The 26,712-nt window shown below is 44.1% G+C and overlaps 2 protein-coding genes across 4 annotated transcripts in view; one reads left to right on the plus strand and one right to left on the minus strand.

Moving 5' to 3' along the window:
- Positions 1-26,479, plus strand: part of CBX3 (chromobox 3) — an 82,945-nt gene extending 56,466 nt beyond the window's left edge. The window contains exons 2-6 of the mRNA XM_049782010.1: positions 13,512-13,559; positions 17,288-17,430; positions 20,141-20,303; positions 24,500-24,594; positions 25,972-26,479. Coding sequence (XP_049637967.1) covers positions 13,536-13,559; positions 17,288-17,430; positions 20,141-20,303; positions 24,500-24,594; positions 25,972-26,098 — 552 coding nt within the window. The 5' untranslated portion in view covers positions 13,512-13,535 and the 3' untranslated portion in view covers positions 26,099-26,479. The remainder of the gene's footprint in view (positions 1-13,511; positions 13,560-17,287; positions 17,431-20,140; positions 20,304-24,499; positions 24,595-25,971) is intronic.
- HNRNPA2B1 (heterogeneous nuclear ribonucleoprotein A2/B1) lies at positions 1,899-11,623 on the minus strand. Of its 3 annotated transcripts, none has more exons than XR_007499605.1 (12): positions 9,072-9,372; positions 8,864-8,974; positions 8,546-8,692; positions 7,935-8,145; positions 7,717-7,818; positions 7,548-7,628; positions 6,612-6,674; positions 5,321-5,440; positions 4,939-5,061; positions 4,382-4,463; positions 2,901-3,039; positions 1,899-2,416 (listed from the first exon to the last, which is right to left on the minus strand). XR_007499605.1 is itself a non-coding variant. In XM_049781999.1 (12 exons), exons 1-11 carry the CDS (start codon positions 11,618-11,620, stop codon positions 4,402-4,404), a joined length of 1,062 nt encoding a protein of 353 aa, XP_049637956.1. In that variant the 5' UTR covers positions 11,621-11,623; the 3' UTR covers positions 3,734-4,224; positions 4,382-4,401. The 3 variants fall into 3 exon arrangements, 2 of the variants coding, with proteins under 2 accessions (XP_049637956.1, XP_049637955.1); XM_049781999.1 differs by lacking the exons at positions 1,899-2,416; positions 2,901-3,039 and adding exons at positions 3,734-4,224; positions 11,615-11,623 and having other exon boundaries at positions 9,072-9,107; XM_049781998.1 differs by lacking the exons at positions 1,899-2,416; positions 2,901-3,039 and adding an exon at positions 3,734-4,224 and having other exon boundaries at positions 9,072-9,371.
- Positions 26,480-26,712: the final 233 nt, after the last annotated feature.

The raw sequence follows: 26,712 nt of genomic DNA on the forward strand, positions 1-26,712 counted from the left end.
TCAGGTATTAGGCTTTTGCAGTCACTAGGGATTCCTTGCCTTACAAAAGATGCTAGCCAATTTGAGGCAATTACACAGCTGTGCTTACTGTTGACTCTGCACTCACGATGTGATTCACTCTAGGGCAGTGCTTCTCAAACAGTGGGGTGTGTGATAAAGTAATTGAGAAGCACTGCTCTAGGGGAATGTGGGAGTGTTAGGGGATCAAACCCTAGTTGGCCACATACAAGGCAAATGTCCTAGCTTAAATGCTGGACAGTGTCTGGCCATTTTTTGAAGCAATGCCAATTTTTGGCACAGGTCCACAAAGTCCAGAGTACAATTTAATTGTTGAGTTCAAGGCTGGATATGGCCCGAGGGAGCATAGCACCCATTCTACCAGTGTTATGTGGGGGAGGGCACACAGAAAGCCAAGAGATTGAGTCGATTGGCTATGTGCTACAAGCCATGAATTCAGCTCCCAGCCTTAAATAACCATACTCAATACTCTAAAACCCTACTAAATGTAAATTGTCAAATAAGGATAAGCAATTAACAAGGCCTAACTGTATACAAGTTCCAGGATATCTCATCCTGACTACAAAAATGCGATCTGGATGTGATGGAATTCACTTACCTCAGCAAATTTTACAAGTTTTTGGGAGACCACCTAACAGGCTGGGGGGATGGGAGCACGACCACATTGGATGTTAGCTGGTCAGCAAAGTAGATACCTGACATTAGCTTTCAATATTAACTAATAACTAATCTCAAGGTAGTATGATTTAGCCCACTGCAGCTTGACATCTTACCAACCGGCCAGTTTCATTTTGTGTACCAAGTCAATCCCATACAATCTGATCAAACAGAATGAGTTCATTAAAGTGGGGCGGAGTTGGTCTGCCCATAATGCTCCAGATGTATTCACAGGTACTGTATTTAACACTTAACAGTGCATTTTTCTTTCCTACTGTGTTTTACATAGGCTGATTCCAAACATTCAATTTTGAAATGGCTCAGTAATAGTAGTTCCTTACAAAAATTATTAAATTCAAATAGTGTGGTCACACCGGGCTGTAAGCCATCTTTTTACTACTGGTAACCAAGTTGATTTGATACTGGTTTCCCTTCAGCTCAGTACCAGAGTTTGCCACATTATCTCTAAACCTTAACCATCAATTATGTAAAGGAAAATGCTGTAAGAAAGGCACATGCACATGCTCATTGACAAAAGAATCCCATTTCCCCATGATTCATATAGCAGCGGACATGTAGGAAGCTAGACCCATTTTACACATCTGGAAGCTAACAACTGGAAAACATAGGTCACCTTGAGACTTTAGCTCCTATTCTTACTCTCAACAGGTATACACCAAGCAATTTGTCAACATTGCCAATAGTTGCTAGTACTTTCATTTTTGAGAACTTTGTTACACAGAAAGCTTTAGTTTCAGGGGGAAAATCTCGTTCCTTCGTCCAGGATTATGCCAAAATTAGCTCAAATCTCAGCTCAAAGTACAACTCAGGGAAAGGAAAATACCTGTCCCAAACAGCCAGTAACTCCCATTTTATTTCTATGAACATATAATTAAGGCCTACTGTTTTAAGTCAATCTGGGGAAAGTATGTGTTAAACAGGCAATTTAAAGTTTGTGCTATATACTGAATCATCTTTTTCCAAGACCCAAATTCTTCACAGTTGTTACCCGAGAAGCCTCAAGACAACCTCATAGCATAAATGTCTAATAAAATTGGTTTGCCCAGTGTTCAATACGACTGCTGCTATCCTTGGTGAAATGGAGCTGGACTGATGTATTCAGACTTGAACTGACTTGGACCCAGTCTGCAGTTGATTATTTTAACCACCACTAAGCACTATGTACCACAGAAGCCAGAAAGTATAGCAGTAAACGCTGAATATACAATGTACAAAGAATGGCATTTTATTACGGACAGCCAATAATGCTTCTTCGCATTTGCCTATGAAGTAAAAGTGGCATTATGAAGTTTTCTGAAATCTTTCAAAACCTAGGGTATGGCAATCCTTCACAAAGTAAATGTATATAGTATATAGAACAGAATTCACATTTTATGTGTAGATATTACACCAAGTATTTGAATACAAAAGTATTTATTTTATAAATTTTATATTTAAAATAGAATTAAGTCTACTCACAAAACCTAATTTAAAACATGACACATTAAGCTCTAGCTCGTCTTACAAACAATACTCAAATCTGTACTTATTCGATCTTAAGAACCTGTACTAAAAAGTTTGTATTTTATCAGAAAACATTTCCCTTTAATCTTTAAAAAAAAAGTGCTTTTAAAATGAAGGCACCAACAAGAACTACTTTCAGATGGTACAGAATTTCTTATTTCTTGAAGATTCTGTGGTTGACCACTTCTTCATTAGTTACCTGCAGCAAGACACCTTCCTGCCAAAGGAAAAAAAGAGTATCTGAAGAAGTTGATCATGTTTGTCTGAATAACTAAACAAACTTTTGGTTGTGGTCTTAGTATCAAAGACTAGTCCTGTATGCACTAACTGTCACATTACTGAAAAGCTAGGGATCAAATGTTTCTTAAAGATGCCAGCCTACATCTCTCCTATGGTATGGGAAAGAGGGGACTGAAAGTTCAACTCAAGTATTCAGTGCTGAGGACACTGGGTGCACATATAGGATGTAGTCTTAAGTAGAAGTTTGTCAGAAAAAGGCCTTACACTTTAAATTTACCTTCTCCTTAGTCTCATCCTGACAGGCACATAAAGCTAAAACCATTATCAAGCAAACGGGGAAAAAGAATTTTTAGTAAATGCCTAATTTTGCTCCAAACGTTTGATCCAAGAAATGTGAAAACTGAAGTCTAATGATGGGAAATTTCATGATATATTGAACTTGCAGCCTAACTTTTACCTACCATTTGACTACCAACATCACTGAAGGAACCAAGAAAAGCTTTATTAATGATTCACTGGGCTTGCCTCAGCTGTTGAAATGAAGCACTTGTTACAGTCTTTGTGGCAGCAGAATATGCTTGTCCATGGTTCTGGGCAATGCTAAATTCCAGCAGGGGAAAAAAATGATATGTTAAGCACCTAAATCTTCACAGGGGGAGGGGGAATGGGAAAGAAGGAAAAAAAGGGAAAAACAACCAAAATAAATGACAGACTAGAAAACAGGGTTTATAAATTACTCTCTTGAGTTTATATATGGTTAAACTCAATTTATAGCTATGTTAAACTACGTAAGAACCACTAAACTGAAAGACCATTGAAGTGTATTAGTTTATCTTTGGGGGGAAAATTAAGAAAGGAAAAGTAAATGAGATCTTACCTAAAGAAGTTTAACTGAAGCTTAGAACTATTTTGCTCTACACCCTCAGCTTTCGTTGGCATCCTTATAAACTACTGTAGTTAAAGCTTTGTAGAAACAGCACAGTTTTTTAAGACTGGCTGTCCTTAGTAGCCGTCAAGAGTTCTCTTGTACTAGACCTGTATCCCTGAAGAGTACCTCGCTGGGGTTATTTCCTTTCCTTGCATTGAAGAAGCAGCATCTAAAAGATCTAAAAAGGTGTTTCTCCTTGCAGAGATATCCCTTCAGTTATCTAGGTAATTTAATCCTGATGAATTGCAGGCAACACAATATCTGACCGGCATTTATCTTACACAAATAACAACAACTTTGCAATGGACCTTAATCATACTACCCACTCCTTAACTTATTTAAAATAAAAAGTCTATAATTACACAATTTCCTTTAGAATTATTTTATTAAATCATAAATGTACAACAGCTTCTTAACTCTACACACGCACTTAAAATTTTAAAGGTAAAACGTTATGTCTTATTACACCATGATCCTGGCTAATAGCTTTTCAAAACTTTGAGAAAAATCTTAAAAAAGGTTTCACATGTCACCTGAAACTTACAAATTTAACATTATCAAAGAAGGAATGCTTCTACACTCTTACAAAGACCACTAGAAAGAAACAACAATTAAAAAGCTAAGAAACTGTCTCAAAGGCATTTGTTTACAATCCTTCCTCCACAGTAAGGTAATGTTATTAAATAATCCAATCCATTCACAAAATGGCTCTCTGCATCTGCTCTGGTGTCTTCTGCCATATCACTGCATATTTATGCATGACTGAGATAAGAGTTTCCTTAACATTGTTATTTCGATAACCTGAAGCTGTTCTGTTACCTCTGGGCTCTCATCCTCTCCTATTTATACAGTGAAGCCTGTTTCAACAGAAGTAAAGAGTAAAAAAAAAATAGGTTATGATATTATCCATCTATCCAGATTTTAAGGAAAGATAACATGTTCCTTAAAAGCTTTTATTCCTGGCAGCTAGGTCTCCCCAAGATAACATAATTAGAAAACTCAAAAGCTACTTACCCATGGCAATGGGAAGAAGCTCAATATCTGCTTCTTCCTCCATAACCCCCACTTCCTCCACTGCCTCCAGGACCATAGTTTCCTAGAATTGAGTCAAGAAAAGCAAAACATCAGGTCTCCTATAGTCAGGTACCTGACTTTTTAAACAGTCATCACTAATTGAAGCAAGCAGGGCATACATGAAATTTCTCAGATTCAATTACCCTGAAAAGGCATTTTACTGATGCGCATTCTTTAAAGAGTAACCGCAGTAAAATTTATATTTGGTCCCTTAAGAGTAACTTTAACCTATGGCTCAGACAGAAGATTTGAATCATATAAAATGATACCTATTTGCCATGTGGAGTTTAGCAATCTGTTTTCTTGTAATCTAACAAGGAAATTACATGTACCATGCAACCTGAAAAATACCTATCCTGTGAATACTAAAGTATTTTTCTTTCAACGGGAGCTGCACCATTCCATTCCCTCGGTATTTTATTTTCCCCAATTTCATGGTCTAATCAAGTGTTCCCAAGCCATTAGTGAAGTTACAATCAAATCAACACTTATCTTACCTCCACCATATGGTCCCCCCATATTCCTGCTACCACCAAAGTTTCCACTCTTCATTGGACCATAGTTGGAAGGTTGCTGATTATAATTCCCAAAATCATTGTAATTTCCACTTCCATAGTTTCCTAGAAAAATGTCAGAATACTGTTTTCACATGATGGATCATAGACTGACTAATACAAACAGATCATTGCAGACTATATCTAGGACAAAAAGCCCAAAATCAAAACCAAACCACACAAGTTCAGAACATGCCAAAACACCTATCTACAGTGCTATCATATTAATAGATAACTAGGTAACTTAACATTGCAAAGAAAAGAAGTTCATATGGTAAGCCATTAATTCCAAATTCCCATATAAAGATTACGGTGAGTTTATTACCTCCTCCATAGTTGTCATAACCACCTCCGTAGCCCCCACCCTGGTTGCCATATCCAGGTCCTCCACCACCATATCCTCCTCTTCCTCCTCCATAACCAGGGCTACCTCCAAAATTGCCACCTATTATAAAATAAGCCTTTTTAAGTAATTAATATTTTCAATTCCATTTGAATTCTTAAAACACCCATTTCCTGCTTTCCCAAATATTTTTTATTGAATATCTAGTCTATGAAATCTAGAAGAGCCACAAGGGCAGAACAGCTTAACTTTAGCAAGGATTTACCCACCCACAAACAGGTAACCATAACAGAGCCAAATAACCTAGTTAAGTCATAGCTCTCACTACTAAAACTATTAGTTTTTAATGAAAGTGCTGTTGCCCTAGGAAAGTGGAGTCAGTCAATAAGAGGTAGGCTAATGGGAAATTGTCTAACAGCCATAGTCCTACTGGTCCAGAAAATATCATGTTCTCTGACTTACTGCTTGAATATGACCAGCACCCTCCTGAGTAGAAATGGGGGGGAGGACCAGACATTAGCAAATTTTCATATAATTTTATTACTTTAAAATTAAGCTAATTGTAGCAAATTGAGCAAAGCTTATCATTCTCATAAAATCTAGTACTTGGATTTCAAGGACAGTGAGTGAGATGAGATACAATGTTAGTGGCAAAACCAGAAATTGGTTCTATTACTATATCTCAGCTTTATATATACCCCAAGTAACTGCTTTACTGCTGAGCCTAGACATCTTTCTTAAAACACTTGTCATCAACTTTCAAACTTTCACCTATTCCAACTAAAATTGGCTTGATATTATGCAACACTTGCTATACAGTGGATCACTCATCTGCATTGAAGATGCTAATCTAGTCATGAAAAATATCTTGTAGTTATTTCTGGAAAGTTATCCTTGGGTATATAAAACTATTCTAAAATACATGCCCTGTTCGTAAATGCCCCTTAAGGTATCAATTTCATTTACACTCAGAGGTCTGCTTTTCAAGAAGTAACTCATCGAGTGCCTTTTTATTGCATAGGAAAAAACATAACCTATATAATTTTTATTGGACAATTTTGCAAAGTAGAATCACTTCTAAATTAAACTATAAAGATGCAAATTAAAGCAGGAAAAAGTAATTGAACCAGCTCCACCTAGTCCTTTATAAAAAGGATAGAAGGAAAATTAGTAAATACTTCACAAATATGCCCAGCTATTTGACATATTCAGTAATAACTACACCTTAAGTCACACGAACCCCTCCCTACCCCTAAAACATTAAGAAACTGACCTCCGGGTCCTCCTCCATATCCATTATAGCCATCTCCAAATCCACGACCACTTCCATATCCATCTGTTAAGAAAAATAAATGTACCCTATTCACTCCATATTCAACTTTGAGGGTAGGCAGCTGGGAGAGTCCATTCTCAAATGGTGCTCAGGGATCTCCAGTGCTGCACCAGGTGATGATGGCCATATACTTTAACCCCACTAATTTTTATAGTTTTCCATTCCCACTAGTACCCCTATCTCTAGATACATTACTGTCTGAGACTAGAACTGAACCGCTCTGCTCAAAGATTATTCTGAAAAACATGTACCAGAGATCTGGCACAGGGTTATCTTAAGGTACTTGTCTATAAACAGCTGGACCAGTTTAATCCCCAGTGCAACATGTGGTCCCTACGCATCACTAAGAGTGATTGATCCTTGTGCAGTCAGTAATGAAGCCCCAACCCAAATACTGCGGCTGCCACCCTCCACCACCCTCCCCTATAAACACAAGTACCTTTTATCAATATAAATTTATAGCCTATTTTGACCTAAATTCAGCAACACCCAATCTTGCAATCCAAGTATTTATAAAAAGGAGTAATATTTGAATGGAATCAAATAGGATGGCAAAACAGTCTACAGTGTGTTATGACAGCTGTGGTTAAAATAAGCCAGAGAATCTGCTCAAAGGGCTAATCATGTGGCTCAATCCACAGCACTGCAAGGTCTTTGAAATTTAAGAGTACCCACCTACCCACATTATCACAAAAGATCCCTACAATTAATTAGGCTGCCTTATATCTTATATCTCTTTTCAGTCGCCAGACTCCCACCATGAAATAATGAGGCTCAAATTCTCAAACATAACATAAATTTTACAAAGGAACGAAAACTGTATCCTGGCTTTCAAATAAGCCAAAGAATTCCTTTTACTAAGTAACCCAAACTTACCAGATCCTCCTCTGAAATTACTACCAGGTCCTGGTCCAAAATTTCCTCCTCCACCACGAGAATCTCCAAAGCCAAAGTTGCCTGCAATAATTGCTAGTTCGTTACATGTTCACTCTACAGAATAAAAGTGAATTGGGGGAGGGAGGGAAATGACATATGAAATTACTACCTCCTCTTCCACTCCTAGAACTTTGGACTTCCTGCATTTCTTGCCTTGACAAAGCCTTTCTTACTTCTGCATTATGTCCATTAATGGTATGGTACTTCTGTACTGAAATGAAAAAGTTAAAATTGATTACAAAAATAAAAACAATTTACCTTTTCTTTAAACATCAAGTTTTTATGCTCCGTAATATACAGACAGCTTCACAGTATCTAGACACTTACATACGATCTTATCCACAGGATCATGGTCATCAAAAGTAACAAATCCAAAGCCTCTTTTCTTTCCAGACTGCCTATCTGTAATTATCTCGATAGTGTCAATTTTTCCATATTCCTCAAAGTAATCTCTAAGATGATGTTCCTCAGTATCTTCTTTTATTCCACCAACAAAAAGCTTCTTTACAGTTACATGAGCCCCTGGTTTTCCAGATTCCTACATAAATAAAAAAAATTGTACAAGAAAGCATGATTCTGGGCCAGAGCAATGCAGTGGTAGGGCGTCTGTTTGCCCTGAAAGTGGCTGACCCAGGATGATGGATCTGGGTTCGATCTCAGTGTCCCATATGGTCCCCCAAGCCAGGAGCGATTTCTGAGTGCATAGCCACGAGTAACCCCCTTAGCATCACCAGGTGTGGCCCAAGCCCCTCGCCAAAAAGCACACGGTTCAAGACACTAAGTACTATAGCTAGCTACCACCTATCTACATAAAATGCCAGGCAAACCCAACCTTGTTACAAACAAATAGCCTCTTTTTGAAGAGTTACTTTGGCACCCTCTCTGCTATTCACAAGCTGTACTACTATCTGTCTGGCCCCTGAAGTCACACTTCTTACCTCTCTTGCAACCGCTCGTTTTGGCTCTACCACTCTTCCATCAATCGAATGAGGTCTTGCGGCCATGGCAGCATCAACCTCGGCCATGGACGAAAAGGTGACAAAACCAAATCCTCTTGATCTTTTGCTTGCTGGATCTCGCATAACCTTAAACCAAGAAATTAATCTTCTTGAGCATTTGATCCTATTTGTTACAGAATAGGATCGTGAAACAAAAGGGACTTAAATCAATTAAGCCAGTTTCACTAGTTTTTAAAGTACAAAGGTCAACAGTTGAAGGACCAAGTATCTCCGAAGTGCCTCCATTATAAAACGTACCACACAATCGGTAAGTTTCCCCCATTCCTCATAGTAATTCCTCAAACTTTCTTCGGTTGTTTCGAAGCTCAAGCCACCAATAAAGAGTTTACGGAACTGTTCCTTTTCTCTCTGCAAAGGAAAATACCATTTCAATTTTTATTTACATTATCTCTTCGTATACAGGAAATTAAATTCTGAAATATGAGGTGACCTGCTGGCAGAGTACCTTTTTCCTCTCCAAAGGAACAGTTTCTAAAGTTTTCTGGGGGGGAAAAAAAAAACTTACATCAAATTTAAACCATATGTTAAGCTGCATATTGCGTTACACCAAAAATTGCCTCAAATCATTAATGCTTGATCTAAATTTACTTGACATTAAACAATCAACGAAAAACCTTACAAAGAAACATTTATTTCAGATACTGTAGATTAAAAATGACTACCAAATCTGCATTCAATCCCCACATAGGAAAACATCACTGTTCAAACATTTAAGTCACAAAATGCGGCTGATTCCTTACTTAAAACCCATTATCTGTAGTGAGAAGTTTTTCCCTTACTGCCCCCCCTAGTGGTGATATATGTCTTAAACGAAAAACCAAAAACCAAAAAAAAAAAAGGGGGGGCAACATAACTAGGTTAAGGAGTTCTTCATTTGCAAACATTGTGTACAAAAAAATGAATTTTATAATGCCTAGGAATTCTTAATTCCTTGTTTGTGTATTCCAAGTTTTTAGTATTCAGATTTTAATACAAAAATGAGTCTACACTTGACATAGTCATTGTATAAAAAAAATTAAAAAAATAAAATCAGCAGTCAAAACATATTACAACCTTTCACTTCATTAATATGCCAAAAGCTGGAAGGTTTTCCATTGAAAAGTGTCCTTTGTTCTATAAGTGGATGGGGAGAAAACCCCACGGGCTTAGGTATTTTAATGGCCGTAAAAATAGACAGGTGAAATACTAATAAGCCCTTTATTTGGGGTCATTTCATTTGCTTTTCAGATGACTTAGTTAAAACACCTTCAAAAAACAGCAAATCACGTGCAGAATTTCTCCAAACAAAGTAGAAAAAAAACCAAATGTGAATTTCCATAGAACAGGAAAATTTCTCTGAAATTGAAAATTGAATTCCAGTCCAACCACAGCTCGATGGAAGTTTCCCCTGCATGCATGGTCTCCCAGCAAGTCCTGGCATACCAGCGGTTCATATTCCCCTCCCCCATCGTTAAGCATGACCAAGCTTCAAGATGAACCAATTATCAAACTTCCTGATATTTACTCATCTGTTCCATATGTCTATATATGCTACAGCTTTGGTGCCCTGAACTAAAAAAAAAAAAAAAAGAATCACAGGACTAAAAAGACATCTACAAGTTTTACAATGTGACTACCAAAAGGGAAAAACTCATGTACTTACCTCCGTTTTTCCGAAACTTACCCGACGTCCACTATCGGTTACAAACAAAGTGATTTTATAAGAGTGCTTAGGGGTTAAAAGACCCGGTGGACAGACCCTCCCCTCTCTCTCTCTCAAAGTGTATCAGAGCAATAATGATCAACCACGACCGCAAACATAAAACGAGAAGAGTGACAAAGTTCAGAGAAGCACACGCGCGCACACACGCACACGCAGGCAGGCAGGCGACCCCGCATCCAGCAGCCACGTCCCTCCAACCGTTGGGCAATCAGCAAAAAGGAGGGAAGGAGGGAGGGAGGGCGCACAGGTGGGTTTAACTAAAGGTCGGGCCACGATCGAATCCCGAGGTTCCTCGTCCTTTCTAGCTAGGTCTCTGGGGAGGGGACGTCCCGGGAGGGGAGAGGCGGGATGGAACCGCGGCCTAGCTAGCTCGCGAAGAGCACAACGTCCCAGGCAGGGGATCCTTTTTCTCTCTTTTATGAACAACAAAGTTCACTCCCCGATCAAGCTCGCTGCCCGGCCTGGGTGTCTCCCGCGAGGCCTCAAGGTGCGGTTCTGGGCACCGCGACCCTCCTCTCCTCCGCGCGCCTGGCTTTCCAGCGGGGGGACCTTGGGAACCTTCACGCCCGCCGCCAAGGGCGCCCCATCCTCCCGCCCACGGGTCGGCCCCGCGCGGGCCGTTGCGCGCCTCGCGGGAGGAGACAATGGGGCGCTGTGCCCGCACCCCAAGAGGCCTTCCCGCGCCGCGCCGCGCCGCTCCCTCCGGGCGCCCGCCCGCGCGCGCGCTCCCCGGCCAACGGCACGGCGCCATTTCGGCGCGGCCAGGCGCGGGCGGACGCGGGGCGGGGGCGGCTGCGAGGCGCGGGGGCGCGGCGCCGCAGACCCGGGCCCGCACGCTCGGGGCCTGCCACGGCCGCACAGGGCGGCGCCGCGCAGCGAGCAGCGGCCGATCGGGCTGCGGCGGCGGCGGCGGCGGCGGGCGAGGAGGGAAGAGGCGCTGAAAATGGCGGCCGCGAGGGAGGGAGGGACGGAGGGAGGGAAGGAGGGGGCCGCCGCAGCCGTCGCGCGGGCGCCCCGGGGCCCCGGCTGCAGTCGGAGGGCCGGCGAGGGCGCGGAGGGCGCGGGCGGCCGGGCGGAGCGCGGTTCCCGGCCCGGCCCTTCCCGCCCCGAAGCGAGGGAAATGGCGCCGCGTCCCCGGCGGGCTCGGGCCGGGCCGGGCGGCTCGCGGCGAGGCCTCCGCCAGCTCCGGGGCGGCCGAGGGGGCCGCTCGCCTCGCCTCGCCTCGCCTCGCCTCGCCGTGCCCTGCCCCGCGGCGCCCCGCGACTCATTCATGTCGGACCCGTTACCTCCATCGCAGCCTCAGAGTCGCTCCGGCCCGACCGACCGACCGACCGACCGACTCACGCCGAGCCGAGGACGCGGGGGACGAGGGGCGAGGCGCGGCGAGGCGGCTCTAAAGGAGCGGCTGAGCGAGCCACGGAGCGAGCGAGCGACCGCGAGGACGGGGACCTTGCGCCGCGCAGCCGGGCCGCCGCTTTTCTGGAACCTTCCTTCCTTCCTTCCTCCCTTCCCGACCAACGCGCCGCCGACGTCAGGCCGTTGCGGTAACGCCCTAACCGCCGCCCCTGGCGGGAACGCAGCGCGCCGCGCCCCTCCCTCCCCTCCCTACGCCGGAGGCGTAGCGCGGCGCTGGGTGGACGGCGGCAACGGCGTAGAGCGCGTTCCGGAATGGCGCAGAGCGCGCGTCCGGCGTAGCGAACGCGCCTGCGCAGTGGTGCCGGGAGGAAACCAACGGTCGCGCGGTTCGAAGGGGGTTTCGTGGAACACTCGTCCGCCCGGGCAGCCGGGCGTCGCGCACGGCGGCTTCCCCGCCCGTTCGGAACACCCCTTGCGGCCGCCGTGGATTCTGATCCCCACCCCGCGGCTCGAGCTCCGAGGCTGGGCTGGGCTCGGCCCCTTCCGGAAACACCCGAAGCGACTCGGGAGTCCACGAAGCGCGCGAAGCCCCCGCCTCGCGTCTTTCGGGAGACGCCGAGCCCCGCCCCGCCCCGCCCCGCCCGGAGCGTCGTCGCGTCCGCAGTTCCGCGTTTCCGCCGCAGCAGGCCGGCCGGCCTCCCTCCCTCCCTCCCTCCCTCCCTCCCTCCTCCACATCCGGGCCTCTCGGGAGGCCCCGCCCCGCGGCGCGAAAGCCAGCCCGCCTTCCCGCCGCCCCACCCCCACCCGCCCCAGGCGCTGCGCAGCGGCGGGCGGCGCGCGGTCCCGCTCCGCTCCGCGCCGGGCGCGCGCGCGCTCAGCCGCCGGAGCTCTCCCACATCATGGCGGCGCGGCCTGCGCGGGTGGGCGGAGCTTCCGCCGGCCCCGCTCCCGGCCTCCCCTCCCGTCCCCTCCCCTCCTGGCGCCGCCCTCCGTCTCGGCCGGGCTCGAGCTGGTGCGCGGCGCGCGGGGCGGGAGAGACGTTGCAGCGGCGGGCGCGGGACGCGGGCGCGGACTGAGCGGCGCGGCGCGGCTCGGCTCGGCTCGGCTCGGAGGCTCCCTCGGCGGCTCCCTCGCGCTCGGTCGGCTGGCTCGGCGCGGCCGGCCTCGCTCTCGTCCTCGGCTGCCCTGCGAGGTGCCCGGCTGCCCGCCGACCCCGAGGCGTGGGCGGCGGGAAGGGAGGGAGGAAGGGGCGAGGGGCCGGGACGCGGGCGGGCGGGCGGGCGGAGAACGGAGGAAGGAAGGAAGGAAATCGCCGGGCTCGGGCCGCCGCCTTCGGCCAGACAAAGCGCGGCCCTCCCCCACGCGGCGGCTCGCGGGCCCGGGCGGGCGGCTGGGCGGCGCGCAGCCGGGGCGGCCCGTTAGCGGCCCGCGGCGCCGCGCCGCGCCCTGAGCCCCCGCGCGCGGCCTTTGTCTGGCTCGCTCCCCCCGCCGCCGACCACGCGGCCCGGGCCGGGGCGCCGGTTCCCGCGATCGGCAAGCGCGCCCGCCCCTCGCCCGCCGTTTCCGTCCGGGCCCCAGGCACAGCCGCGCCGCGGGGACGCCGGGCCTGGGCCGGAGGCGCGCGCGCGAGAGGCGAGGCGTGCTGCGGGGGGCCGGGGCCTGTGCGCGCCCTAGGCCGGGAAGCCCCCGCCTGCCCCGGCGTGGCAGCCGAGGTTTGCTCTTGCAGAGCCGGGCCGAGTGGGGCGGGCGGGGGGCGCCGATCCCCTTCCCTGCCTCGCTCTTCACCGCCTTGTAACTGTCCCTTGTCTCGGTGCATTTTGCAGTCAGACCCTTCAAGGCTGCGGCTCCAACATGGCCTCCAACAAAACGACGCTGGTAAGTCCGAGAACAGACATGGAAGCTTGCTTTCAAGGCGCTTAGCTCGTAGCAGGGTTTCTTGGCCCCTGACACGGTGATTCAGGTCCCTTTCTCTCGGGGTTCCTTTTTGATGGGGAATTGCACTTGTGTCCAATAAGCCTTGCAGTCACAGGCAAGTACAAAAGTCAAAGCCTGGTTGGGCATCACAGTGTTGATCGCTGTCCTTGAATTTTGGAGATGTCGAGTCAAAAAAATAAAACAAGTACTCTACTAATATTGGAGCAGAAATCACGGAGTTGAATCACTTTGTTTGCTTTTGTCATAGACCAAATTAGTTCGAAATGCGGAAAGGCCTTAAGTATCTTGGGGGTTGGGGCTTTTTGTTTGTTTTGTGCCGGGGATCAACCCAAGGCCTCACATGCAAGGCAAGTGCTCTGCCACTGAGCTCCATCCCCTCCCCAATAGTGTTGAACTTCTTTCATAAAAAGGTACACATGCCCTGAAGTACAGAAAACGAGACGATCTGGACCTTCTGAGCAATTAAAATTTTCCTCCAGTTTCTTGAACCCAAAGTTACTGTTTTGGGGTTACGTTAAGAAATTGACAAATAAAAAAAAGAAATTGACAAGTGTGTCAACCATGTCAATTACGAATTTATTTCAACACTAGCATATTCACATAGACCATGAAGTTCAAAGTTACAGTTCCCACAATACATTGCAGTGACATTCAAAAGCCTATAAAAGTGTGAATTAACATCAGTAAAGCAAAACTTTGTTTTCAGTCTCTACCGTGCTACTGATTTTTAACTCACTGGTGAGTCTTTGGATGATGATCATCATCAGTGCTTGCATCTGAGCCCATCTGGGAAAAGCACAAGATTGTTACCCATCAGCCTTCAGTTTTCATGATTTTTAAAAATAAAAGTGCCAGTAATTGATTTGACTTTATTATCTATCACCTGTATTCAAGTATTGGGTGGAAAAGAAATAAGCTGTGCATGATTCTTTTGAGAAAGAAAATTGATAGAGAAAATCAACCTGTAGATTATACTACAGGTTTTATACATGGTATGTTAGTGCCTATAATTTGGATTAAAGGTGTTCCTTTTTAAGTGATGGGAAATTGATGTTTTAAAACCTAATTACAATTGTACATTGTACCTCATGTACCATAAGATGTATTGTACCTTATGGCTTAAAGAGGAAACTAGGGAGCTCTTTTTAATACTAGGAAGTGGGCCTTTGACATAAATTCCCCCCCTCTGGTGGAGGAGGGGCAGACTACAGGCTTAGGCCAGGTACAAAATTTTGTTTTCAAAGAAATAAACATAACCTGTCAGTGTCATAGTAAAATATGGCATCTAGCCATATTTTTCATCTTCCTGTTTTTCCTTTTATCTGGCTTATTTTTTTTTGGTGCTTATTTTTTATTAATAAATTTTGAATTGCTTTGAGATATTTAAAATTTTGTTTGTGAATGATTTTCAATGCCCAACACCCATCTCTTCATTGGTACATATTTCCTGCCACCGATGTCCCCAATTCCTGTAGTAGCCCTTTTTGTTCTTCATTGTAAGTTTTTGTCTGCTTAGATTTTTCTTGCTTCTCCCACTGACATTCTCGTCATGGGCAGAATCAAGAAACTATTTGAGCTTTTATGCTCATTGACTGTTAAGTTGTACAGTCTCTGCCTTGGAGGTGTTTGTTGCATTTTTACTAATCCCGGCAGATCTTTATACCTTATTTTATGTATACTTCTAAGTGTTTTTAGCAGTCTTGAGACTGGTATTTTTCTGCATGCATGCCATCTTGAAAAAGATGGCTTTAGTAACTGAGCAATGAAAAAACAATAGCGTGTTTTAAGATTCAATTATGAAGGAGGTCATTTGAGCCATCACCCAGTGGTGGTGCTCAGGGACCACTCAGGATTCCAGTAGTGATAGGGGCTCAAGTTCTGTTCAGAATGATCCCTAGGCTGCATGCATAGCATGCATTTCAGTCTTTTTACTTCTTTCCAGCCCCAAATCGAGTGATTTTGAAATGAACCATAGCATTTGATATTTACGCTTCTTAACTCTTAAATTTAAAAAACTTAGGACATTAAGTTTTTTCAAAATGGTGAGTTGAGTTTGGCCTCCTGTTTCTCTAGAATCTTTACCTTTTTTGTTAAGCCCTAAACGTAATACTTGGTTAAACATGAATTTTGTTGACTAATAATCTTTTTCTAGGGCCTGCTTGGAGAGGTAATAACAGGTTTAAGGGCTGCTTGCATTACATGTGACAGAACCAAGTTTGATCCCTGGCACCGCAAGGAGACCTGAGTGCTATGCCAGAAAAACTGGGACCAGAATGATAGTATAGCAGCTAATCAGGTCTCCCATCCCCAAAACCCTTTGTAATTCCCTGAACCCCACTGAGAGTGATGATCGTGACTGGTGACTGCCGATGCCAGGAGTAAGCCCTGAGCACCACTAGTTGTGGCTCTAAAAGTCGTAAATTTTTACACTTGCATAATGAGGATTTTGTTGGCTAACAGGCTTGTGAAACCAGGAAAGAACAGTAAACCAGCATTCTGACCTTAAGTTGACAGTATTTTAGGTTCCTCCTAGTAATTAGTAATACTCATAGATGATAGAAAAGTTATCTTGACAAACTCAGATATGCTCAGTTTCTTCTGAGCTACTACTGACCCAGGACCATGTGCCAGCTAAGCCTGGACTTCCCATATACAAAGCATGTGTGTGCAGCCTTTTTGAGCTATCTCCAAACCTAATTTGGGTTGGAGGAGATAGCTTATTTATGGTCTCCATCGTTGGCCCTGCTATTAGTTTTACAGTTCTGAACCAAATTTTCATTCTGCAGTCATTTTCTTTGTCGTTATTTGGGGCACACACTTGGCAAGGCTGGGAGCTAACTCCTGACTGCACTCAAGGATCGCTCCCTGATGGGACCATATAGGGTGGGTGGGGGGATTGAGCCTTCATTAACATCATACAAGGCAAGCTCTCTGCCTACTGTATCTCTACAACCCTTCAGTTAACTTAAAACTTAAGTTACAGCTTTTTTTTTTTTTTTTTTTTTTTTTTTGCCCCTGGGTGGGCCCACACCTGGTGGCACTCGGGGGTTACTCCTGGCAGGCTCGGGATCACCTGGGATGCCCGGAACCTGGGTCTGCTGTGCAATGCAAACACCCTACCACTGTGCTGTCTCTCCAGAGTTCAGCTTTTTACATGGAAAAGGGATATAGGGTCTCAGTTTCTAGTAGCTATTAAATTAAATGGAGAGTTTTATGAGTTTAATCTTACAAACCAGCATTTCTCAATCACAGGGTCATTTGGACCCCCAAAATATTCCACGGGAGAAAAAGGAGGGTAATGACATAAGACTAGGGGCTAGCAGATAGAACAGGAGGCCACGTGAAAAAAGAGAAGAGGATTATGGTTGGGAAAAGATTGAGAAACACTGTTGTAGGTGAAGATTTTATAGAAATCAGACTGGGAAAAGGACAGTGTTTTTATTTGTATGTAGGAAAGGGTAGTGGACAGTAAGAGTAAATCAACAGAATTAAATATTCTTAAATTTTTATCTGTTGACTTTTATCTTTTTAGAAATGTTTGCCCTTGTTTATATTAGTAAAAAATCAGATGTTGGATGGTACAATAATAAAGCAATAATACATCTAGCCTTTAACATGTACTCAGAATCAACAAGTGTTTCTTAAGTCTCTCTCTTGTTTCGTTTTAGCAAAAAATGGGAAAGAAACAGAATGGAAAGAGTAAAAAAATTGAAGAGGCAGAGCCTGAAGAATTTGTGGTGGAAAAAGTATTGGATCGTCGTGTAGTAAATGGGAAGGTGGAATATTTCCTGAAGTGGAAAGGATTTACCGAGTAAGAAACCTCAGTGCTTAAGTGATCGATCAATACGATTTGTTTATAGATTGAGGCCTTTTGGCAGTTTCCTCCCGGGTCTCTTTAAATTCAGACACCTTTAATTCAGGGTATCTTGTTTGAGGTTTTTTTGTTTTTTTTAAAGGGCCAAGTCTTTGGACTAGATGGTTATAACCAAAAGATTTAAGACTAGTCGGTTATCTCGGAGAGTCAAATTTATAAAATGCAAAGCGCAGATTACCATGTGATGAAAATGATGTGCTAAATAAGAATTTCTCTGATCTGTAATATTTTTATACTAAACAGTCGGTACTACAGTTAAAACATTGAAACTATAGAGTATAGGTTTTAGAGTGCACATAATTGGGTCCTCTGTTTGGTTTCCTCTAAGTGGAGGCTGGGGCATTTTATATTTTGGGGGTCCAAACCCAGCAATGTCGGGGTTACTGCTTGTGATGCTGGGGACCATATGAGTTGCCAGGGATCAAACCGAGATTGGCTGCATGCAAGGCCAGCACCTTATCTATTGCACTATCTCTCCGGTCCCATTGACATTTTAATTTTTTTTTTTTTTTTTTTTGGTTTTTGGGCCACACCTGGCGGTGCTCAGGGGTTACTCCTGGCTGTCTGCTCAGAAATAGCTCCTGGCAGGCACGAGGGACCATATGGGACACCGGGATTCGAACCAACCACCTTTGGTCCTGGATCGGCTGCTTGCAAGGCAAACACCACTGTGCTATCTCTCCGGGCCCGACATTTTAATTTTTATTTTTGCTTTGAAATCACACCTGGTAGTTCACGGGGAATTTTACTTTTGTAAATGACATGCAGAAATGAGTGCTGGTGTTATCTGTATTTTTTATGTTTAACACTGCAAAACAGGCATGTTTTGTTAATTATTAAAAATAGGGTGGGGCTAGAGAAAAAATGGAGTACTTGCCTTGCAGGAAGCTAGCCTGGGATCCAGCTCTGGCAGCAAGAAACCCCAGGTATGATCAGCTGAAGTGGCCCAAAAATCAAAGCAGGACGATATAGAAAGCCATTAGCAGATTAAAACGGACAGTGATTACAACTTCCGTAGTCATTCACAATTAAATTGTCTCTGTAGTTGAGTTAGAAGCTGAAGGGAAAGATTACTTCCCTGTTTCGTATATTTTAGGACCCTTAGTTGAGCTTAGGTACTCATAATTTGCTAGTTTCACACTAGGAAGTTTCCTACGATATCCAAAAATATAAGGGTTGGTGATAGTCTTTGTTTTTGTTTGTTGGGGGGGCACAACTGGCAACATTCCGGACTCCTGGCTCAGCACTCGGACTTACTCCGAGTGGAGCTTTTGGGGAGACTAAATGGAGTGCCAGAATTGAACTCCAACCAACCACAAGCAAGGCAAGCGTACTCTCCACTATTGTTCCAGTCCATCTGAGCTGTTAAAAATATGTTTGGCCATTTGGTAAAAAGTAAAAATTAGCTTGATGTGGTAGATAATTTTTTCTTCTGAAATTCTATGATAAATTAAAACTATCCTCTACTACTTTTTTGTTGTTGTTGTTTTGTTTTGTTTTGGGGCCACACCTGGTGATGCTCAGGAGTTACACCTGGCTGTCTGCTCAGAAATAGCTCCTGGCAGGCACGTGGGACCATATGGGACACCGGGATTGGAACCAACCACCTTTGGTCCTGGATCGGCTGCTTGCAAGGCAAACGCCGCTGTGCTATCTCTCCGGGCCCTATCCTCTACTTCCATTAAAGGAACTTTTTTCATGTTTTAAGGTCACTGGTACATATGAGTAGTATTGATGGGTGTAAGGAAATAACAGTAGATGGAGGCTACTAGCATGTGGCTGACCCAGGACAGACCATGGTTGGATCCCCCAGCGTCCCATAAGGTCCCTCAAGCCAGGAGCAATTTCTGAGTATATAGACAAGAATAACCCCTGAGCATCATCCAAGGGTGTGCCCTCCCCCCCCACACACACACACACACAGCCCTCTGCATCATCTTTCAAATTTGAGTAGCTCCTTCACAATTGTATTTTAAAGCCTATGGGAGGGAGGGCCAGAGCTGTAGGACAACAAATAGGTAGAGCACTTGCTTTGCATGTGGCCAAGCCAGGTTCAATCTCTGGCATCTCATATGGTCCTGCTGAACACTGCCCACAGTAACTCCTGAGCATTGCCAGTATAGTATGGCACAAAACAGAAACCTGCATAGGAATCTCCATCCATGGGAATGATGTAATTTGAGATGGGAAGTGTACTTTTTTTGTTAAGCTGGGGGGGGGGGAATGATAATTCTGTTCAAATCTGGTTCAGTTAAATTTGAAGGTAAATATGACAAATTGGGGCTGGAGTGATAACATACTGGTAAGGCATTTGCCTTGCTCGCAGCCAGTCCGGGACGGACCCGGGTTCAATCCCTGGCATCCGATATGGTCTCCTGAGCCTGCCAGGAATGATTTCTGAAGCAAAGCAAGGGGTAATACCAGAGCGTTGCCAGGTGTGGGCCCCGCTCCCCTCAAAGGTGACATATTGTCTATTTGTAGACGCTCTACGGTTCAAAAACTGAGCCTTGGGAGGTAAGGAAGAAATAGTAGCTGCAATATGGAAGGCTTGCCTTTTCCTCTTTACCCCCAGATACATATTAAATGGATTTGGATCACAGTGATGAACAATGTTTAACTGAATACACTTTTTTTTAACTGAACACAGTGCTGACAATACTTGGGAACCTGAAGAAAATTTAGATTGTCCAGAGTTGATTGAAGCATTTCTTAATTCCCAAAAAGCTGGTAAAGAGAAAGATGGTACAAAAAGAAAATCTTTATCTGACAGTGAATCTGATGATAGCAAATCAAAGAAGAAAAGAGATGCTGTAAGTATAAAATAATGCCCAACAGAATGGCTTTTTGTAAAAGGTTGATGGCTTAAGTTATTCATCTTAGCCTATAAAAGCCTACACCCACCCCCAGTTTAATAGAACAAAAAGATTAGGCTTTTTAAAACCTACATTTCTGGGCTAGTATTCACTTTGGACAGATTAATAGATTTGATTTCATCCTTGGATGATTTCTGATTCAAAACTAGTACCTCTACATACATTTTTAAGTATTTGTTATATATGGGGGGGGCAAAGCATTGCTTAGGGGTCCCAAGGACTACAATTCCATTCCCAGAGTTGGGGGGGGGGGGCAAAATTAATATGTCCTTGATCCTTGGCCCTTATACTTTGTTTGATCCAGTCTTTGCTTCACTGATGTTTCTTTGGGTTTCTACCTCTAACTGAAAACATACGCTAGCTTTGCCTACTGGTCTAGCACGCCACTTGGGAACTAAATATTAAAATATGATTTATTAATTTGAAATTTGATCATTCGAACTTTATGTCAACATATTATAAGTAGCCAATTAAGTCTTGGTGGCATTTATTAGAAAAATTACCTCTAATTTTACAGATGAGAAACAGATTACAAACTTGGTTACAGTATTTAGCAGACAAAACAAAATGTAACACTGTTGAGCTACTTGGTATTTGGGGCAGGAGAAAGAGTACAGTGGGTAGGGTGCTTGCCTTGCACATAGCCGACCTGGGTTATGTCTCCTGGCATCCTGTAAGGTTCCCAAAGCCGGCCAGGTTTGGTTTTTCAGTGCAGTTTAGGAGTGAACCCTGAGCACCACTGCATGCAACCAAAAAAATCATGAAGCTGAAAACCATACTTAACCAAAGCTCTTGAATGATAGATGGCCGCAATCCTTGAGTGTCCTAAACTTGCATTTTATGTACTTCGAGATATCTGAGACAGATGGTTTGTGAACTTCGAGATATCTGAGACAGATGGTTTGTGAACCTGAATCTCAGGTGGGCCCAACCCAAAGCTACACAGTAAAAAATTGGAGTGTGATTTCAGGGTGTAAAAATGGAAATGTGGTTCGGAGAGAGGATTACTTGATAACGTGCACAAACTTTTTGGTTTTAAACTTCTTTTGTTTTTTGTTTTTTTGTTTGTTTGCGGAGGTTTTATTTATGGGCCATATCCAGCAGCACTCAGAAATTGCTCCTGGCAGATACGGGGGCGGGGGACCAAATGAGATGCTGGGATTCGAACCACTGTTCATCCTGGTTCAGCTGCATGCTAGGCAAACGCCCTACCACTGTGCTATCGCACTGGCCCTGGGTTTAAAGCCTCTTAACACTAGAAAATTATTTTCAGGAGTCCAAGGAACTTAGTGTTTATAAAAAATGGACTATATGAATTAAGCAAATTATAATAAAAATGGAAATACAAAAACATCTGATTAAGAGTTGAAATGCATGCTTGTATGTGAGGTCCTGAGTGTAGTCTAAAAGTCGAAAAATCTTTTTAAGAATAACAACTGGTGGGCCCGGAGAGATAGCACAGCGGCGTTTGCCTTGCAAGCAGCCGATCCAGGACCAAAGGTGGTTGGTTCGAATCCCGGTGTCCCATATGGTCGCCCGTGCCTGCCAGGAGCTATTTCTGAGCAGATAGCCAGGAGTAACCCCTGAGCATCGCCGGGTGTGACCCAAAAACCAAAAAAAAAAAAAAAAAAAAAGAATAACAACTGGTGGGCCCAGAGATAGCACAGCGGCGTTTGCCTTGCAAGCAGCCGATCCAGGACCAAAGGTGGTTGGTTCGAATCCCGGTATCCAATATGGTCCCCCGTGCCTGCCAGGAGTAACCCCTGAGCACCGCCGGGTGTGGCCCAAAAACCAAAAAAAGTAATAATAATAATAACTGGGCTGCAAAGATAGCTCAGAAGAGCTGTAGGTGTATGCTTTGTGTTTGAAAGATTCCAAAGCCCCAGGCACAAGGATCCCCTGAGCTCTGTTGTATCTCCGCCAAAACAAAAGGTGATTACATACATATTTTTGTGAAAATCAATGGAGAATGGTGGCATTTTGATTTTTTTTTTTTTTTGCTTTAGCATAAAACAGCTCTATTCCTGCATTCACTTGCTATTATGTTTGGTTTTTTGTTTTGTTTTGTTTTTGGGCCACACCCGGCGGTGCTCAGGGGTTACTCCTGGCTGTCTGCTCAGAAATAGCTCCTGGCAGGCACGGGGGACCATATGGGACACCGGGATTCGAACCAACCACCTTTGGTCCTGGATCGGCTGCTTGCAAGGCAAATGCCGCTGTGCTATCTCTCCGGGCCCGCTATTATGTTTGGTAGTTACATACATATGATCCAAAATCATGGATTGCTCACAAAAAGGGGCAGTGAGAGATCTACTCAGCAAGTTTCTCTACATCAGTGCTTCTCAATTATTTTCTGTCATGCCCCCCTAGGAAGAAAAAAATATTTTTCGCGCCTCCCGCGACCGTAAATAGCATCTTTATTTAAAAAAAAAAAAACTTTAACCTGCAAGACTAAAATATATAAAATAATTTGAGCTGATTTTTTTAATCAGAGGTGATGTCTGGATTAATTGCTACAATGAGCACGTTTTGCAAGGCATAGCTTTTTGAAGCGGGGTTTGAAGCAGCACAGTAACATAGTAACAGAGACATAAACATGGGGCTTAGCTTGTTATGACAGTGTTTGCTGAGGTGGGGGGGGGGTCACCCCACTATTTGAGGCGCACTGCCCTACATGAGCATTGAGGAAACCATTTTTATTTCCTTCACAGTAGATTTTGGGATTGGGAGGGTACTGAAGTTTTCTCCCGAAAAGGGCTGTGGATAAATGCAAGATCTAGACCTCAACTCAACTAAGGGATCTCAGGGTCCTTTACTCTACTGTTGGTTTGTAGTTCAAATTGATTATAATACCAGTTATTTCTGTTTCAAATTCACAATTCTGGTTTTCTTCTTCTGTAGATACTGTAGTTTGAGTTGTCTGTGGAAGTAATTTTAGTAGTAAATAGAATTTTTCTTTAGTGAATAGCATTCAAAAGTAAAAGGATTTAGATGCTGGAGCGATAGCTTAGTGGATAGGGAGTTTGCCTTGCTTGCAGCCAACCTAGGTTCAATCCCTATTGTCCCTCAAGCACTGCGACTCGTGATTCTTGACACAAAGCCAGAAATAAGCCCTGGGTCTTACCATATGTTTCCCCAAAACCAAAAAATATAAGATTTAAATTTTTAAAAGGTTGAGACCAAAGCGATAGCACAGCAGGTAGGGCATTTATCTTTTTTGCACCTGGCCAACATGAATTCTATCCCTGGCATTTCATATGGTTCCCCAAGCCTGCTAGAGTAATCTCTGCACACTGCCAGGTGTGGCTCCCAAAACAAAAAAATGTAAAAATGAAAAGCTTGGTGTTTCTTCTGTGTTCCCAGTTTTTTGTTTTGTTTTGTTCTGTTTTTGTTTGTTTGTTTGTTTGTTTTTCACTCAAGCTGTGCTCAGGAGGCCCGGAGAATACAAGGGCCTGAGGATGCCATGCTGCTCCGTTCCTGTAATGCCAGGATATCTAGGCCACCATCTGGCAGTGCTCTGGGAACCATGTGGTGCCAGGAATCAAACCCAGATGGTGCGTGTGCTAGACATGCATTATAACCACTGTACTGTCTCCTGGCTCTACTGCCATTATTTTGGATCAAGAGTTGTTTTATGATCTAGAATATTGTATATTACATATTTTATCACATAAAACATCTTTTTGTGTTTTGTTTTCTGCTGGCAAGATTAATGAAGATCACAGTATGTTTGGTCTTGTCTTGTTTTTTTTTGTTTTTCATTATGGGGCCTTTGCTTACTACAACCTGCAGTATTTGGGACCTACTCCAGCCTCATGCTCAGGAAACCAGGGTGTGCTGATGGTCAAACTTAAGTTGACCTGCCTGCAAGGCAAGCGACTTGATCCCTGCACTATTTCTCCACTCATTGTAGTCAGTGAGATTACTCAAAAGACTTGAGTGCGAACTTTGCACACACGAATTCATTGTCATCGGCACGCCACACCCCCTGCTGGCACCACCGAAAGACCAAGAAAAGTATATGTCATGAAACAAATTGGAAATTATTCTTAGCTAATATTTTCACTACTGTATGCCATGGGAAAATGTGTGAAAGTATTTATATATGTAATCATTTAACCTCTTTTAAACAGGCTGACAAACCAAGAGGCTTTGCCAGAGGTCTGGATCCTGAAAGAATAATTGGTGCCACAGACAGTAGTGGGGAACTGATGTTTCTCATGAAATGGTAAGTGCTGGTGATCATTATATTTTTACTTGTTGATATAGGAGCATGCCTAGCAGTGTTTAGGGGCTAATCATAAATGGGTAAAATTAATATTGGGAGGGGGCCAGAGAGATAGCATGGAGGTATGGGGAGTTTGCCTTGCATGCAGAAGGATGGTGGTTTGAATCCCAGCATCCCATCTGGTCCCTGGAGCCTATCAGAAGTCACACCTGGCAGTGGCCAGGGGTTGCTCCTGGAAGGACCATTGGGATACCAGGGTCGGCCACATACTGGCCCTACCTACTCCAGCCTAGTACGATTAATTATGATTTAAGAAGTCTTAGCTTTTTTCTTGGGGGAAGGTGAGAGTGGGAATAAGGTTTTTGCAGGATTAGATAATGGCAAGCCCATCACGAGGTGTTTATTTCCGGGGCCAGAGTGGTGTCGCTAGAGGTAAGGTGTCTGCCTTGCAAGCACTAGCCTAGGACAGATGTGGTTCGATCCCCTGGCATCCCATATGGTCCGTCCTCTGTCCCCCCAGCCAGGAGTAACCCCTGAGCGTCAATCGGGTGTGGCCAAAAAAAAGGTTCTTTTGGAGGGGCCAGACTGGTACACAGGAGTAGGGCGCTTGCCTTGCACACAGCTGATCCATGATACATGCAGGTTCAATCCCCAGCATCCCATGTGTTCCCTGATCCAGGAGCAGTCTCTGAGTGCAGAGCCAGTAGTAACCCCTGAGCACTATCAGGTGTAGCCCAAAAGAGAAAAAAAGGTTTTTGTTTTTGGAAAGGGGCCATACCCAGTGATAATCTTAGCTCTGCTGCACTCAGGAATTATACCTGGTAGTACTTGGGTTAGCTTGGTTAGCAGTACAAGGCAAGTGCCCTATCTGCTGTTACGATTTGTTAGTTTGGGGAAGGGAACCACACCAAGCAGTGCTTGGGTACATATGGCCACTGGCCATATAACCATCTCTTGGTACTATTAGGATTCTTTTTATTTATTAGGATCTTTTCAAATGTTCCAGGGTGGAGCGATAGTACAGCGGGTAGAGTGTTTTCCTTGCATGCAACTGACAGGGGTTCGATACCAGCATCACATATGGTTCCTGAGTCCACCAGGAGTGATTCCTGAGCATAGAGCCAGGAGCATACACCTCCAACCCCCAGCTCCCCCCAAAAAATGGTGAATGTTTCACAGTTGATAAAATAATGGGGCCGGAGAGATAGCGGCCAACCCGGGAGGGACCCAGTTCGATTCCCAGCATCCCATCCCATATGGTCCCCCAGCCTGCCAGGGGCGATTTCTGAGTCCAAAAACCAACCAGTCAACCAATAAATAAAAAGATAAAATGATAAAAAAGTTTTTCAATTTAATTTTTTTCCTCCCTCATAACAGGAAGGATTCAGATGAGGCAGACTTGGTGCTGGCAAAAGAGGCAAATATGAAGTGTCCTCAAATTGTAATTGCTTTTTACGAAGAGAGACTAACTTGGCATTCTTGTCCTGAAGACGAAGCTCAATAATTGTACGCATTGCTTTTTATATATATTTATATATATACATATATATATAAAAATTTGGGTTTTGGTTTTGATCTACTAGTGTGAAGAAATGACTACGTTCTAATGGAAATCAAGTTTGATATGTTCATTTTAAAGTAGTTTGGGGGGGTTGGGAGGTTTTTGTGTGTGTATTTTGGGGTTTTGTTTTTTGTTTGCATCTAATAGCACTGGTTACTTTGAACAAATAAAGCTTTCTGTAGTTGCTTCCTTTATCAGAAAAGAACATTGATGCCATGGTGTATTATTTTCTCTGCATTAGAGAACAGCTTTACTAATTATTGGGGGAAATTACCATAGTCATTATTCATTGTGGATTTGTGTTTAACTCATACATTGCCTAAGGGCCATCTGGATTTTTGTTGTTGTTCATTTGAGTTTTTTTCATTTTTTTGTGCGGGTCTGTATACATAAGATACATATGTAAATGGTTTTGTTTCTTTTACGAACATTAACCAAACAACATTGCAACAACATATTACAATCATGAATAAATGCATGTCTCTAGGATTTCATTGTTTTGAAGGGCCTAAACTTGGGAAAATTTCCTCTCTGCCCAAATGAGCAAACTAAATAAA

The sequence above is a fragment of the Suncus etruscus genome, chromosome 10, assembly GCF_024139225.1.
Source record: "Suncus etruscus isolate mSunEtr1 chromosome 10, mSunEtr1.pri.cur, whole genome shotgun sequence".
NCBI classification, from domain to species: Eukaryota; Metazoa; Chordata; class Mammalia; order Eulipotyphla; family Soricidae; genus Suncus; species Suncus etruscus.

Bases quoted from the DNA above. Each gene is read 5' to 3' on its own strand.
- HNRNPA2B1 (XM_049781998.1), bottom strand. From the start codon at position 9,161: ATGCAGCTTAACATATGGTTTAAATTTGATGTAAGTTTTTTTTTTCCC. The intron at 7,819-7,934 runs GTAAGTGTCTAG...TTTTCATTTCAG, and splicing joins TCCTGTGGATAAGATCGTAT to TACAGAAGTACCATACCATT. The intron at 6,675-7,547 runs GTAAGTTTGGGT...TTTTCTTAACAG, and splicing joins TAATTTCAGAGGAGGATCTG to ATGGATATGGAAGTGGTCGT.